The 16,820-nt window shown below is 38.3% G+C and overlaps 2 protein-coding genes across 2 annotated transcripts; both read left to right on the top strand.

Moving 5' to 3' along the window:
* The first annotated feature begins 123 nt into the window (after window positions 1–123).
* LOC131975114 (noggin-like) lies at window positions 124–1,434 on the top strand. Its single transcript, XM_059337658.1, has one exon. The coding sequence runs from the start codon at window positions 547–549 to the stop codon at window positions 1,369–1,371; it is 825 nt and encodes a 274-aa protein (XP_059193641.1). The 5' UTR covers window positions 124–546; the 3' UTR covers window positions 1,372–1,434.
* Window positions 1,435–3,386: 1,952 nt separating this feature from the next.
* On the top strand, window positions 3,387–12,868 carry get3 (guided entry of tail-anchored proteins factor 3, ATPase). Its single transcript, XM_059341032.1, has 7 exons — window positions 3,387–3,551; window positions 5,839–5,986; window positions 6,875–7,023; window positions 7,885–8,035; window positions 9,179–9,286; window positions 11,134–11,331; window positions 12,418–12,868. The coding sequence occupies exons 1-7, from the start codon at window positions 3,409–3,411 to the stop codon at window positions 12,544–12,546; spliced, it is 1,026 nt and encodes a 341-aa protein (XP_059197015.1). The 5' UTR covers window positions 3,387–3,408; the 3' UTR covers window positions 12,547–12,868.
* The last annotated feature ends 3,952 nt before the right edge of the window (window positions 12,869–16,820 follow it).

The raw sequence follows: 16,820 nt of genomic DNA, 5'->3' as shown, positions 1-16,820 counted from the left end.
CTGGAATGTACCCCGAGGCTTGTTTTATAACTAATCTAAGTGTCGTCTTTGTGTGTTCAAGATCTTGTGTCTGAGGTTTCTGACACAGTTTTTCCACCAAATCAAGGTCAAATAATTCTTATTTTTCTAGAGCCATGCATGCTGTTAAATATTTAGAACTACTTTTTTCATCTCTACAAAAGACGACAGTTCAGTTGTCTTTACTTGCATGTAGAATCACACAGATAGTGTTAGATTCTGGTAATCGACGCATAAAAACACAAACAAAAGCTTCTCAGATTTGTCCTGTATGTTTTGCTATGAAGTTAGCCAAAACATCAGAGCCTCCAATAAGAAGTTGGCGCTTAGGTGTGTTATTGCCATACTCAATAATAAGTCTGCTGTTTGTCTTATAAGGCGCTGAGTTCAGTATGTTATTGTCCACAAGCTCAAGGATGTCTGGTGGAGGGTACACAGAGTCCCTGAAGCACCCGTAGGAGAATCAGAACTGAAGGAAATCAAGGAACAATTTCTCATCCTGCAGTTGAACCATCCACACCTCAAACCATGCTGAGACTGTTCAACTGTGCTGTCTATCTCTGCTGGATTTCTGTGCTTCTACATGGATCTGCATCTTTTACTTCTAACATTTCAGCCCACATCCAGCCTCTAAATGTGACTGTTGTTCAAGATGAGCAGGACACAGGCTGGGATTCACCATTTCTCCAGCTGAGAGCCAGTCTACCGTCCTACTCGCAGCCGGTCCGCCCGTACACCCTGCTGACCGCCGCTGAAGACCGCCACCACCTGCCCAAACCCAGACATCGCCGCCCTTCTCGCCTCCTGCGTCTTCTGGGATCTTTTGACCTGTTTTGGATGTCCACGGAGCAGCCGTCTGAAGCCTCTGGGGGCCACATTGAAGGTGAACTTTTGGGTAAATCCTCACTGAGAGAGGCTGCAGCCAAGCATCGCCAGAAGCTGGTAGAGGAAGCTGCAGATCTGGACCTCGGCTCTCTGTCCTCACATGTTGCCGGTTCAGTCAGAGACTGGTTGGTGCGTTCTGCCACTTGTGGATTGAGCTACCAATGGGTGGATCTGGGTCCGGCTTTCTGGCCACGCTGGCTGCGGCAGACTGACTGTGACAGATCAGATGGAGTGCGAAGCTGCTCCTTTCCCGGTGGGATGGAGTGTGTGCGAGCTCAGACAGCTCAGATAAAGATTCTGGCGTGGCACTGCTTAGAAATCAGAGATGGAGGAGATGGGTCCAGAAGCTTTAAAGCTAACGGGTCTGATGGCAGCACTGACATGGTGACAGGTGAAGTCATGAAAAGGTGTATGTGGAGGCAAGTGCCTTATCCTGTGGTCACTGCATGTACATGTTCATGTAAATGAATGTTTTTCAATTCACATTCAGATGTCAATACTCATCTTCAGATTGTTTTTTATATGCATATGTATTTTACACGTTCATTTAGTTGTTATTGATGAAAAACAAAATTGTATTAATTGATTTCCTTGATCATCACTGCTTTTAACCACTCAATAAGACACTACATGTACCTGACTAGTTTAAGGAGAATTAAATAAAAATGTTTTCTTCTGATAAATGATTTATCTGTCAACTTTTATCTCAACCAAACCTCTGCCCTCTATTATTGCTTTATGGAAGCAGCTTTTAAGTTAAATGTGTATGTGTTCTTTGACTTTCTCCATTCTGTGATAATTGGTGGGTAATTATAAAATTAGCTCTACAGTAGACTTTAGAGGTCAGTGAGTTCAGTTCATACAGCTTTAAAGTCCCATTTTCCTGGTGGGCTGTGCTACATTCAAGTCATGTGGGAAATACTTGTATCAGTGGTTCCAATTTCTTTTTTTTTGCAGTGGAGTCACTAAATTGCATTTTTTAAACAAGCATGGGAATACTCATGTGACATACATTTGTTTGTTTTACAGTTAAGTTTAAAATGACATCATAAAAATATCCTATTTTAAAACAGAAAAAAATCCATGAGAAATTGGTATCCTGTTATGTTAGTATGGTGACAAAATCTTATATGTTTCATGTGAATTTATGATAATCGCATACAAATGATTAAAGATGTTTCACTGCAGAAAATGGGATGCTAAAGAAACTAGGGCTCATGACAGGTAGAAAATCCTGCACTGTAAAAAAAATTAATTTACGGTAAAATACCGGCAGCTATGGTTACCAGAACTTCACCGCAAAAAATACAGTATATGCATATGCATAAGCATATGTAAATATCAGCAAAAACTGTATTTTTTTCCTGAATAACCCCATTACTTTTAGGATAATTGTGTCATCATAGTATTTCTCCATTCATTTTACATTAAGATATTATATTTTTACAGCAAAACTGTGTTTTCTCCAGTTTACCAGACAGTAGAATTTAAAGTTTTGTGCTATTTTTTGATTTATGTTAATTAAAAGTATCTACTACGGTGGTACGGATACAATGTCTAATTTAACAACGTATTTCTGATGCAAAAATTTTATTTTGCAGTGTGGGCTTATTACACAAAAAGGTTGGTGTGAATAAAAGAGTTTTAAGCGTGCCGGCCCTATATCTTCTGTCTTTCTCATATGACTTAAATAAATAAAGTCACAGGTTAAGATGTTTAAAATAACTTCTTGTGTTTACCTTTCAGTTGTGTTTGCAATAAAAGGAAACACCACTTCATTAAAAAAAAGTTTACAGTTCAGTTATAACCCTCTTGTATGTTATATTTGCAGCCTTTGTTTACATTTGAAACATTTAAAATTCTTCATTGAGCTTGATCATGTTTTGGAAGCACAAAATCCCATTTATGTTGGTTTTTCTTTGTTTCTTTTGGGTTCAAAGTGTTGATCCAGTAAGTCAGGATGAAAAAAATATAATCAGGTCATACAGATGAGGTTGTGTTGGGAAAAAAAACAACAACATGGCATTTAAACATTTTTAAGTGGTGTTTATAGGCAGGCAGGATGAAAAGGATTTAAAAAATGGACAAAATAGCCGAAGACGCCATAGTGTTAAATGTTTCCAAATTTAATTATTATGGTGGTAATCTGACATCACTTTGAAACCAAACACAGTCCTCCATACCAAAAATTGACTAATTTGTCAACATTTTATTATGTTATTATTTTATTTTATTGTATTTTTATTGTATTTTTATATTTTATTGCTTGAAGTATGCCTAGGTTGTTCTTTTTACTTAATTGTGTTGTTATTGTCTCTGTGTGTAATGCTGCTGCTACACTGTAATTTCCCAGCTTGGGATAAATAAAGTATATCTATCTATCTATCTTCAGTTTCACACCATTTGCACAAACATACAGCTGGACTTTGTCCGAGGGGCCGTGAAGGCAGCAGCGTCGCTACATCCACCTGAGCTACGTTACAGTCTTCAGTGTACACAGACAAGATGGCAGCATCAGCGGAAGACGAGTTTGAAGATGCGCCTGATGTGGAGCCGTTAGAGCCAACACTGAAGAATATCATCGAGCAGAAGTCTTTGAAATGGATATTTGTCGGTGGGAAGGGTGGTGTTGGTAAAACGACGTGTAGGTAAGTAGAAGGGAAATAATCACTAGCCGGCTGATATCGACTCATGCTACGTCGCAAGCTAACATAGCTAACTAGCTAACATAGCTAACTAGCTACAGCTAGCCGCCACGGTAACTTGACGTGGTCATTCCTAGTTAACGAAAAATATGTTTTTCCACAACAATAATCTAATGAGCGGCATCTTACTAGCCTGAGCTGTGCTAGCATTAAAATGTTATTACAATTACATGTTATGCCAGTTAGGCTAAGCTAGCTGTCATGTTGCCAGTTAACGCTACTTAAACCCCGTCTAGCCCTGTCATGAGCTAACGCTAGCCGGCTGCCACATTAACCTTATTAATTATTTTCTACTAATTAAGTGGATTGACCGTCAGGGTGCAGGATGACCCTGACAGCCTGTTTGATCCCTTCTAGCTTGTGTGACCGGGTAACTATGTGTTAGCTTGTAACTAAGCTAATGGACCCGTGTGTAAAGAGTACATTAGCATTGGAAAGGTGGAAAAGATTTATTGAAGGGGAAGGCTGGCATTTAATTTAACTTAACCCTTTTTTATTTATTTTTTCTTAGGTTATCAAGTTTACTGATATACTGTGTGTTTTATGTGGTAATTATGTTTGATGTATGTTTTGTGTCTTGTTTTAGTTTTGATGTGTTAAGGTTCTTGTTTATTATTGTGGTTTTATTTATTTATTTGGGTTGGTTTTGTGATTTTGTTGTTGTTGTGTTTTTTGTTTTGTTCTTGGGTGCCAAGGGTGCTAATGCTGATAAATCACGCCTACTTTAACTGTCGTTGGAACCACTAAATGATCTTTAATTTCTAAAATAATATACAGTATCGAAGGCAGAAATATGCAACGCAAGTTAGTGCTACGCAATGTCCACAAAGTCAAATAACATACACTCACTGACCACTTTATTATGTACACCTGTTTACCTGCTCATTTTTTTTCAACAATATATTTATTAAGTTTTGTTTTACAAAATTGACACATGTGTCACAAGAAAATACAAAACAAACAAACATACAAGAACATGGCGGCCAAAGGTAGCATAACTTAAAAACAAGAGTCCTTGAGGATCCAATCAAAAAAAGAGTACAGAGCAAATGAACATAAGTATAAATATGCAGAGGGTGAAATTATTCTGCTCCAGGTTCATTTATTAAATGAGCCAGATTTTTGTTCTTAATATGATGTATATAACCTCCCCATACTCTTTGAAACACCTCTTTTTTTTTCTTTCTTTTATTCACAAAAATGTTCTTAAGATAAAACTTAAAGAGAGTTCTTAAAAATTTAAAAATAGAATGTTCTTAAGTCCTATTCACCATTTGTTCTTAAGAATTGTTGTATGTCTTCTTAGTTTTCTCACTTAGGACGTTCTTAGATTTTTAACTTAAGATCACTTGCATGATTCCTAGTGATTAATTAAGTATAATCAAATACAACAACTGCCTCTGTGATTTACTAACAGTACATTGTAGTGTAATGAATGAATAGGCCGACATGTCACACAGACTGAAAGGACATTTACATTATATGTCAACTGCCAAAATAACCTTTTATGTGATACATTCACACAAAAAACTACTAAACTAAATAGTAAAGAAATCAAATACAAATTTGTTCAAGTAAATACAAATCAAACTTATCTTTTCACTGCAGCTGTTTTAAGACTGGTGAGCGCTTCTCTTAAAGTTGTGAAGAAATATGTTGAACTTTGTTTTCAAGAATCTCTTTTGTTCTCAAGTTCTATCTTAGGAAAAAACTTAAGAAGAAAGTTAAGAAAGAAACTAAAGAAAAAATAAGATTTTTTTCATGAATACCAAATCTTCTTAAATTTTCTCTTAAGAGCAAGGTTAAGAAAAAAGTGGCATTTAAGAAGTATTTTTTTTTCTTAAGAATGCTTTGTGAATCTGGCCCCAGTTCTTTAACACAAATACCTTATCAGCTAATCACATGGCAGCAACTCAGTGCATTAATGCATGTAGACATGGTGAAGACGAGCTGCTGAAGTTCAAAGTGAGCATCAGAATGGGGAAGAAAGGTGACTTAACTGACTTTGAACGTGGTTGTTAGTGCCAGAAGCAGCAGAAGACCACACCGGCCACTTTATTAGGTACACCTTGCTAGCAAATAAAGTGGCCAGTGAGTGTATATTATAAAAGCAAAGAATAATCCAGAGTCCAGAGAGATTAGATATTTGTTATTGCACGCTGCAGTTTGCTTAAATCGACTTTTGAGATCAGGAAAAGATCAAATACAGACTCTTCTCTTATTTTTTTAGTTGCAGTTTGGCTGTCCAGCTCGCTGCTGTAAGGGAGAGTGTCCTCATCATCTCCACCGATCCCGCACATAACATCTCCGATGCTTTTGACCAGAAGTTCTCAAAGGTGCCTACTAAGGTCAAGGGCTATGACAACCTCTTTGCAATGGTAAGTCGCACCGTTACATCAGGTCGCTGCAGGCAGAGATTAAAGTGCTTTATCCACCTGTTCCAAAACAGCAGACATTTTGACTTGTAGTAAAAAAAAATGTACATGTGTAGAAATTTTGAGTTGTAAGGAAAAAAAAGCACAGGTTTAACTATTAATGTTAAATTGTGTCTCTGTTCCATTTAACTGTCTTAGTAAACCATGCCAATGTGCCATTATATACATTTGAGGACATTCACTTGTATTGTACACATTAGAGTAAATGAGAACAACTTTTCGATTGTTGCATTTATATAATCAAATAGAATGCCAGCAATTTAAACAATACAGACAATGGAGTGGCAACATCAGAATTAAATACAAATGAGTGTTTGTAAAACCAAAATTAATGAGTGACAGGCACTAATTAATTAGACACAGATTAGACACAGACACAGATTAGACGCAGACTAACCACATTTACATGTGCTCCGTTCTGTTCAGACGTCATACACACTACCGGGAGCTTGAAACTGAACCAGCCAAAATAAATTCAGCCATCATTCATTTTATTTACTTTTCTGGTTGTGATATGTTAAAAAATATCATCTTATTCACATTTGAATTTTTGCAGCTTTTCAAAATCCCTATAATATTCAGTCAGACAAGTGGTTAGAAACATGACTACTTCTGTTAACAAAGAGGTTTATTTATGCTGTTTACGTAAAGTGAAATTTAGTGCATAAGATCAGTATCTCTTTAGTGTCATGAGGATAATCTGTTCCACGTCTGAGTCTCAACCACAAACCGTCATCGAGAAACAAACTGAATTGCTGGAGGCCCTGAAATAATTATCCTAGCTACACAGGCCCTCAGTTTGTAATGTTCTTCTTATTTGTGTGTGTATAGGAGATTGACCCGAGCCTGGGTGTGGCAGAGCTGCCTGATGAGTTCTTCGAGGAGGACAACATGCTCAGCATGGGTAAGAAGATGATGCAGGAGGCCATGAGCGCCTTCCCTGGCATCGACGAGGCCATGAGCTACGCTGAGGTCATGAGGTAAGAGCACGCTCACCGGAAAGCCTCAGCACACTTTCTCAGTAGTTTGATGACCCAGAGTTGCATTTACTTTTCACAGTAGATATGACTGAGGCCCCGTTTACACGAGGACGCTCGCGGGTAAAAACGACAAAATATTTTATCGGAAGTGCCTTTCGTTTAGATGGTGACGGTGTTTTTGGGGCTTAAAGACGCAAAAATCTGAAACCACCCTCCAGAGTGGAAAAGTTTAATCCGCTCCGCCGTAGCGTGTCGTCTACACTGACAAGACACAAAACTCTGATCTGATCTGCTCACGTCACGTATGTGTTTACGTCACATACATGCTCCAGTACAGGAAAATAAACAAACGTGGGATTATTTCCATGCATCGGACCTTCAAGCTGCTCTGGCAGCTCTAATAAACTTACAGGAGTCTTTCTACCAAATGTACAGGATATGTACAGATAGGATTAGTGAACAGAGAAGGATCTGGAATTACCTCTATCACATTTTGGATGCAGCAATTGGTGGGAGGCGAGCCAGACGGCTGTGAACGAGACCTGGAAGATCTAGTGATGGTGGAGAACTTTGTGGAAGGAGTAGCTGATGAAAATGCGTGGCGTGAAAACTTCTGCATGCCCAAAGATGCTCTTATCGCTTTAAGTGATGCCGCCTGACTGCATACAATCGAATTTCACACACTTTTGCGTCACCGTATGCAGCAGATTTCCTCCCAAAAATGCTCGTCTAAACGAGGAATAAAAAGTGAAGACGCTACGCCACTTTTGCGTCTCCTGTTCAGACCGTCCTCGTGTAAACGTAGCCTGAGATAATAAATAAATGTCAGTGTTCTACTAACTCAGCACTACTGTACCTCAGGTTAGTGAAAGGAATGAACTTCTCAGTGGTGGTCTTTGACACTGCCCCTACCGGCCACACACTGCGACTGCTCAACTTTCCGACCATCGTGGAGCGTGGTCTGGGCCGCCTCATGCAGATAAAGAACCAGATCAGCCCTTTCATCTCTCAGGTGAGGAGGGACGAGCAGATCCACTGATTGTAGTCATTTATCAATATTTTATGTGGGTTTAGATCAGTGATGGGCAACTTAAATGCTGGAGGGGCCATCATTTTTCATGGACACTACCACAGGGCCACATATAGGACTGTGCACTTAACTAGATATGATGAAACTGCTATTGTAAATATGTTTACAGTGCAGTAACTTAACATATTTCATGCTCAAATGCATGTGTAACAGTATAAATAGGAATACAAAAGGTTTGAAGAAAATAAAAAATAACCACTTACTGTGATTTCTTTTTTTTCTATGCAAGAACAGCAGACCAACATTAATTGCTCAAATGCATGTAGTAGATGGGCCTCCAATAGCCCATCCCTGGTTTAGATAATCTATAAAAGCTCAGATCTGTAAAAGCTCAGCAAAGCTACTGTTAAAAATTAAGTATGGATAATGCACATTTTATCTGTAAAAAAAAAAACAGGAAAATAAAGTTCATGTTTTGCATTCAAAGTAGTTTTTAACCCTCTGAATCCCAAGCAGTTTCAGGGAGTTTTGCTCATTGTACTCACTGTGACATTGTTTTTCACTGCAATATGCAAGTGACTACACCTCCTATGGAAACAGCAAAATTATGGCTTAAATTAAGGAGCGAACTTAAGTATCTTTTGTGCAGTATAATATCATCTCTGCTCTGTGTGGACAGCCCACAATTCTGTACCAGTTTCACCTAATTTTTGTTACTTGACTGTTGGGCTCAGCCTTCCTTGCCGTGTGGAAGTGCTGAAGTTAATGTTTTTATAAGATCTGGTTAGTGCAAATGGTTTGCTTTGGGCAAATATATATATATATATATATATATATATATATATATATATATATAGAATAGTCATTTTGATGAAATGTCACCGTTTTATGCTTTGAATTTTTTTTTAAATTTGTTTAGATACTGGTGGGAAATTGAAAAGACTACAGTTTCTTTTTACAGTTTCTGCCTATGAATTAGTTTTCTTACTCATTCTCTTTTTTAAAAAAAAACATGCATTTCAGTGAGTTCAGAGGATGGATTTATTTTATACATTGAATATTACCTATGATTTAACCCCTTTTATATATGTCTTCTATTCCCTTTCTCTCTCTCTCTGTTGGTAGATGTGTAACATGCTCGGTCTGGGTGACATGAACGCAGACCAGCTGGCCTCTAAGCTGGAGGAAACCCTGCCAGTCATCCGCTCAGTCAGTGAGCAGTTCAAAGATCCTGTAAGTCTCTCTGTTTGCAGTGATAACCCAAGAACTTTACTGTTACTACATGATCAAAATTGTTACTGCGATTGCTTTTATGTTGACTGAGCTTGCTTCATGCAGTTCATGCTTTTCAGATGGCTTGTCAAACCGTTTCTGTATCTGCATGTAAAGGCCCTGTTGCAGTTTTTAGGTGGAACAAAGGATACATTAATCCACGTCAGAACTGTAGGACAAATTTAGTAAAAACACTTCCACTGCAAACTTTCTCCTCGCTGTGTCTGTTACTATGTCCTCCAGACATCGCTACGCTGTATGCATCTATACAACGTGACTGTGTTGCACGTGCGCATACATGAGCTGTGCTGAAGCAGCGTCCTGGCTGCTTCACCACTTTACACTGTGTGAGGGACAGGGTGTCAACAGCACAGTTTGAAATCTCATTGCGCTGTTAAATGTTGAGATTATTTGAAAACTACACTCTTACTGAACCCTAAACCTGAGTAAAAGTAATGGTTTTCTTCAATAACGGCTGGTCTTTTTTAGAAGACTGCTCCGTTTTACTGTATTTTCCAATGTTGATTTTACTTACAGATTTAGTTTGTAATGAAGTCATAAATAATTTAGCATTTATAGTAATAATAATAATAACTTTATTTATATAGCACCTTTTAAAAACAGTAATTTACAAAGTGCTTGGACAGAAAGCAGTTAATCACAACGAGAATGATGCCATAAGGCTAAAAACAATTATACGTTAAAAGAAAAACAATAAGAGACAGACAAGAACAATCACAAGACATTCTCAGATACACAGAGAATAAAAGGTAAAAGGAGTAAAAAAGTGAAGAAGTAAAAAGGAGTGGTGAGGTAGAAAGCATTACATAAAAGCAAATGTATAAAAGTGGGTTTTAAGAAGTGATTTAAAAGAATCTTCTGACTATGAGCACCTTATCTCCACGGGCAGCTCGTTCCAGAGCCGGGACGCTCGGGTGGAGAAAACCCAGACACCTTTGGTTTTTAGTTTTGGTTAGAAGGACCCGAGGATCTGAGGACGCGGGTCGGCTCGTATATAGTTAATAAGTCTGTTAAATAGCTAGGAGCCAGAGCTAAAACAGCTTTAAAAGTGATCAGTACAATTTTAAAATCAATCATAAAACGAACAGGGAGCCAGTGCAAAGAAGCTGAAAGAAAGGGATTTCTGGGAGATGCTGGAGGAGAGGAGGAGTTACAGCAATCTAAACAGGAGACTATGAGAGTATAAATGACTTTTTCCAGGTCAGAGGGGAACAACATCGGTTTAATTTCGAGATGGAGCGTACATAGAAAAAACAGTGTTAGTGTGGTTCCGTCTAGTTTTACTTGAAACGCACACTTCAATTATGGAGCGTCAGGATGTAGCTGACGGGTGTCTTAAGCCGAAAAAATCCCACAGTTTCTTTCTTATGGTTTATTGAAAACCTTTCGTTTGAGCATTACAAATAATAAACTGCAGCAATCCAAAAAATAACAATTATGAGCACGGTCAAAAACTAGTGTGCTCTCCTCGTCTCCATAATCCTAATTAAAGCAAAGTAAGCAATTATGACGTTACACACATCTCAGCCAATAAGAAGAGTGCAATTCCTACGAACCAATAGGCATTCCTACAACCTCAATAAAGAACTATAAACTTATGAAATACAAATCTGAATTATTTATCAGCTTCTCTACAATGTACAAAATGGCTCTAACAAACAGGACTGGACAACTTTTCTGATGTGATGGGTCAATTAGAGCAACTCAACACTTGAACAAGTCCTATTGAAGCTTTCTGTAACTGTTGTAACTATTCTTTCTCCCCCACTTTTCCTCACATCCATCAGGAACAAACCACCTTCATCTGTGTGTGCATCGCTGAGTTCCTCTCCCTGTACGAGACGGAGCGGCTGATCCAGGAGCTGGCCAAGTGCCGCATCGACACACACAACATCATCGTCAACCAACTTGTTTTCCCCGAATCAGAGAGGCCGTGCAAAATGTGTGAAGCCCGCCATAAAATTCAGTCCAAGTATTTAGACCAGGTACGAGTCATTGTTTTGTTTTTCTGAGTGGTCGCGACAATACAGCTGCACATGTCGTGTCGTCGTCCTCATAACGGGGTTAATAGTGCCTGAAATCCTTGAAAATGCTTGAATTTAAATGTTGTATTTTCAAGGTTTAAAAAGTGCTTTGATTTTGGATAAAGTGCTTGTAAATGCTTGAAATTCTTACACTGCAAAAAAAAGAAAAGTTGGGTGAACTCAAAATTTCAAGGCAACAAACTTCGATAAAATTTTAAGTTGGACAATTAAACTAAATATTTTAAGTTTTGTTTTTGAGTTTGCTCAACTCTGAATTCAGATTTTTGTCAACTCAACTGTAAGTTGTACTAACTTATAATGTTATATTGTAATAACTTTTAATCCTTACTTCTGCTAACTTCTGCAATGTGCTGAATTGGCACGATTGTAACGCCGATATGAAATGTCAGCTAATGTTGCGACCACAATTTTGAGTTAGCATTGATACGCTAACGGCTACTCTACGCAGTACCAACTGGGAAAGTTGGCTTTCCCGCATTTCACAACATAGAAATAAGAGTTAGCAGAACTATTGTCCCTTGTTGTGAACCCCAACTTAAAGATATAAGTAACAACAACTCACCAACTTGTTTTTCAGCAGACAACTGGCTTGCTTTGTTGTGCTAACTTACATTATTACCCTAAATGTCAGTAATTTATATTTCCAAGTTTTACCAACTTAAATCACTGTTTTAGGCCAAAAAATACAAGTTGACTTTTTTGCAGTGTACTGTATTTCTCTTTCAATCTGACTATATCCATCTATAGACTATAGATAATCACATGTTCAATGTAAAAAATAATGAGTAGCCTATCTGAAATGAAGACCGTTCCTCCTAAAAGTGTAACACCATCACTGTTGGTATGGTTCAGTGAAATCTCCCCCTTTTAGTATGTAAGTACTCATCTAAAACATGCAACTTACAACATGTGTAAGATACTGGAAAAGCTTGAAAATTTCCCTTGAAAGTCCATGACAAATGCTTGAATTTGACCACTGCTGAAGTGTACCAACCCTGTCATTAATGGTCGGTCTCCTCCCTACAGATGGAGGACCTTTATGAAGATTTCCACATAGTCAAGTTACCACTGCTGCCCCATGAAGTTCGAGGTGCCGACAAGGTCAACACGTTCTCTAAGCAACTTCTGGAACCCTACAAACCTCCAAATAAGTGATCTCCCTCCCCTCCCTACAGGAGCTCCCCTCTCCCTCCTACAGACCACACCTTTACAGTCTGAACTACAGTCTGAGTCCCCCGCCCCCCCAAACAGCCTCAAACTGATCCACTCCTCAGTCCTCAGTCCGTCATCCAAAGCAGAGCACTGCTTCAGCAGGACACGCAGCCCTTGTTGAAGGCTATCTGATGAAATCACACACCTACATAACCTGCTTTATTGTTACAGAGATAGAGTAAAGATTTGTGCTGCCCTACTCTCGGTTCACCTTCTCCTTCCTTCTGAGTAGCAGTCCTACTATTCCTTCTCAAAGCATTTAACTTTCTCTCTACAAAAAAAAAACTTCCCTTCCTCCATCCTGCGCTGTGTCCAGCCTCAGTCGTGAAAGCAAAGTATTCCCGGTGACGGTGCTGTGTATTCCAGGAAAAAAACGGCTTTCAGATGGTCAATGTTTTATGCCTTGTGTATTCTGTGTGGTTTGGTGGCTGTGTCTCTTCTCCAGTTTGACTTGACTGAAATGTCATGCAAATTCATCTCTCACACAGCTGGTACTTACACCAACATTTCTCTAGATTCCAGCTACACTTTAATTTAATTATTGTCATTAGGAACCAGAGCAGTGCAGAGTGTCTTTTACCACGTGTCACATCATGAGACCTCACCATGTGATCCTGGTGTTAATGCAGTAACGTCAATGAGATTCAGAACCAAGTCAAGTTGTTCACTTTACATCCCTATATGGCTATGTCATTGTTTAAATCGGGTCTTAATTGAGTCTTAACCCTTTAACCAGGCAAAGAACTATATTTGGTAACTTCAGGTAATGTTTTGAGAGAAAAGTTGCAAATTTACTAGATTAAAGTGGCAAATCTACAAGAAAAAATGTCGCAGATTTAAGAGATTTAAAGTGGAAAATCTGTGTGAAAAAAGTCGCAGGTTTACGAGAAAAAAAGTGGGAAACTTTTTTCTCCCAGATTCACCACTTTAAATCTCATAAATCTGCACATTTTTTTCTTGTAGATTTGCCACTTTAATCTCGTAAACTTTTGTCTCAAAATATTATTTTCGTATGTTTTTTTTTTTTTTTTTTTTACACATTCTGGCAGTACGTAATATCCTCCAATATTCTCTAGGGTTGAAATTTGGAATTTGCAAGTATTTCAATGAGTGCCCTATTAAGGGTTAATAGCCTCTGGTAAATATTTTAAGTCGCTGTGGTTTTATGAGATTCAAAGGCAAAATGTGTGATGAGACGCTAAAAGAATTTGTTGTCTTGGCTGAAGTCCCAGTTCCAGGTTCCCACATAGTCCTCATCATAAAACCTCAAGAAACACAAACATTTTGCCCCTCCCTATTTACCGAGAACTATATGGGAACACTATTGAAATACATTAGTAGCCTTATTAATGCATTGTTAATACAAATATATTGAATGTTGCTTGATCCTTTGTGGAACAAATGAAGGGCAAGTTGAAGTAGAATGAGAGCTGCCCCTTGTGACAGAATCCTGGACTCTGATACATCCAACAGGAAGCTAGAGAGAGAAAAAGCTTAATTACCCCCATTTCTGTCACTGAATGCTTTTGAGTTAATCTGTTTTCTAAAGAGTTTCTTTAAATTATGTTGCGAGTGTTAATAAAACAAACTTGCCTCAGATGAGAGCCTTTTGTCATCCTTTCCTATTCTTATTTAACACGTTGGGTAATTGAAGCACATTTTCATAAGAGCTTCAACTGAGCATGAAGCCTCAGTTAACCTTTAACACCACAGTTCAGGAGAGATTGACTTATGAAACTAGTGCAGTGCCCATAGGAAGTATATATTTATATAGTGGGAGATTAAGTAGATTTTTCAATTCTGGCCAAATGAGGTTGTGTGTGAAAGTGGGATGTACAATGAGGTGTAATACTCTTTAATAGTGTTAATATACAAAGTGTATATTGGGTAATACATGGATGTACATTGAGATATAAAGAGACACAGAAATAGTTATTTTAAGAAAAAGAAACTTAATCATTCAACATGGTTAGACATATATACAGACACAGATATAGGAGGGAAGAAGTTTACATGCAGCACAAACAGATGGATGTGAATAATGTGAGTAAGGGTTATTAGGTGTGTTGTGGAATGTGTAGATTGATTGATAACTATTGTGTTTCATATATTGTGTCTATGCAGACCACTACAACGTCTGCAACTCCATAAAACACTTACTGTTCATAAGGTACCACACCATCCAGCACATACACATTGAACATTGATAGTGGCTGGAAACTATTTGAATATTATTGGAAAATCGAACCTTGTAGCCACTTTAAAACTCCTAAAGATAGGTAGGCTAAATAGACTTCCAGATGAGATGAGTCAGGGTGGAAATCCAGAGTGAACTGTGTTACTGACCAGCTGTAGGCCTATCACACAATGGGGCGGAGCAGTCCAGTGTAACCTTTAAATTTTGCCAACTTCAAGTCTAGTTTTCAATTCCCCTAGCTCGGATAGCTTTCGATTCAAATCTCCTGAGATATTTCTTCGGTGTCCAGCCTTATTTGCATTTGTTTTTGTTTTTCAATATTAGAATAACATATAAATAAATGCTCATTATGATCTATTAGTAATGTTGTTAGGCTCATTTAGACTCAGTTTTAGTCTGTTTCATCTCTCTTGTAAGGCTCAAAATAAGGTTTGTGGCTCCATACTGAAAGTTTTCGGAAATTTTGGCCAACAATGGCTAGACACACACACACACACACACACACACACACACACACACACACACACTTTTATAGATGGATGGATGGATGGACAGACAGATAGATAGATAGATAGATAGATAGATAGATAGATAGATAGATAGATAGATAGAAAAGAGAGAAAAGAAAGAAAGAAAGAAAGAAGGATGGATGGATAGATAGGTAGATAGATAGATATATAGATAGAAAAGAGAGAAAAGAAAGAAAGAAAGAAAGAAGGATGGAAGGATGGATGGATAGATAGGTAGATAGATAGATAGATAGATAGATAGATAGATAGATAGATAGATAGATAGATAGAAAAGAGAGAAAAGAAAGAAAGAAAGAAAGAAGGATGGATGGATGGATGGATGGATAGATAGATAGATAGATAAATAGAAAAGAGAGGAAAAAAGAAAAAAGAAAGAACGAAGGATGGATGGATGGATCCAACATTTTGGAGCGTCACAGACTCAGCAAGTGTCACTGCTTAAAATACCCAAAGTGATTACGTGTTGAGTCCTAATAAATGATTTCCTCCTCAAAAATATGTCCTGGTGGGAAACTGCATCGGGAACAAGTGGGATTATTACACCCCACTGTTGTTTTCTAACTTGGGAACAAAATAAGTTTGGAGTGATGGACGCTCTTGTAACCACTCCATTACAGGATATATATGTGTACTGTGATTGTTATTCAACGAGCATAATGAGAAACCTGTAAGCGTTCAAAGTGGTTGTTGTTTTCATATCAGTTAACACGACACTTAGCCATGGTCCACTTGCTGCTGTTTCATAATGCCCTGCTGTACTGTACGGTCCTGTGCGCTCCTTGTGCCCCGGCGCTGCGGCCTGTCGCTTGTGGTCCATCACCGAGCCGCGCTCTCCCGGTCGGGGGCCGCGCTAACGAGCTCCTCCTCCTCGTTTTGGGGATTTACCCCGGGGCGCACTGACCACTGGACGCACCGAGGAGGCTCCGAGGATTACTGCCATGCATCCGAGCGAGCCTCGAGTTAACGGAGCTGACGCCAGGGGATATCAGGGTTATGAGCTCTTCTGAAGAAACACCAGCGGTGAGCGCACAGAAGACGATGCTGTTAAGAAGTTAAAATGTGAAGTCACTCCTCCAGCGGTGCCAATTACGCACAGAGATGCGCTGAGCAATTGGCACATTCATCAAGAAAAACACTACAAAAAGGTAAGAGGAAATTATTTTAAGACTGGATACATTAACAAATGACAAAGTCTGTTATCCCTCTGAAATCTTTGGCGATTATGTCCGTTAAAAAATCGGTTAAAAGATCTTTACCATGCTTTTATATAAGAAGTGCTTCAATATTTTTTTTTAATTTATTAATTACATTTTATTATTTCATATTCATTTTATTTTACTTATTTTATTAATTATTTATTTCGGCCTTGTGAGGGTTGGGTGGTGGGATTGATTTGTTGTTTAATGTTACTGTTCTGTAACTTGAAAAATCTATTAAAAAAAAGTGCTTAAAAAAATATGTCCTCACAATTAATTTTTAACTTTGATTTA

The sequence above is a fragment of the Centropristis striata genome, chromosome 1 (assembly GCF_030273125.1).
Source record: "Centropristis striata isolate RG_2023a ecotype Rhode Island chromosome 1, C.striata_1.0, whole genome shotgun sequence".
Taxonomy (NCBI): Eukaryota; Metazoa; Chordata; class Actinopteri; order Perciformes; family Serranidae; genus Centropristis; species Centropristis striata.
The sequence above is the reverse complement of the archived record's forward strand: the minus strand, read 5'-3'. Positions and strand labels throughout refer to the sequence as shown.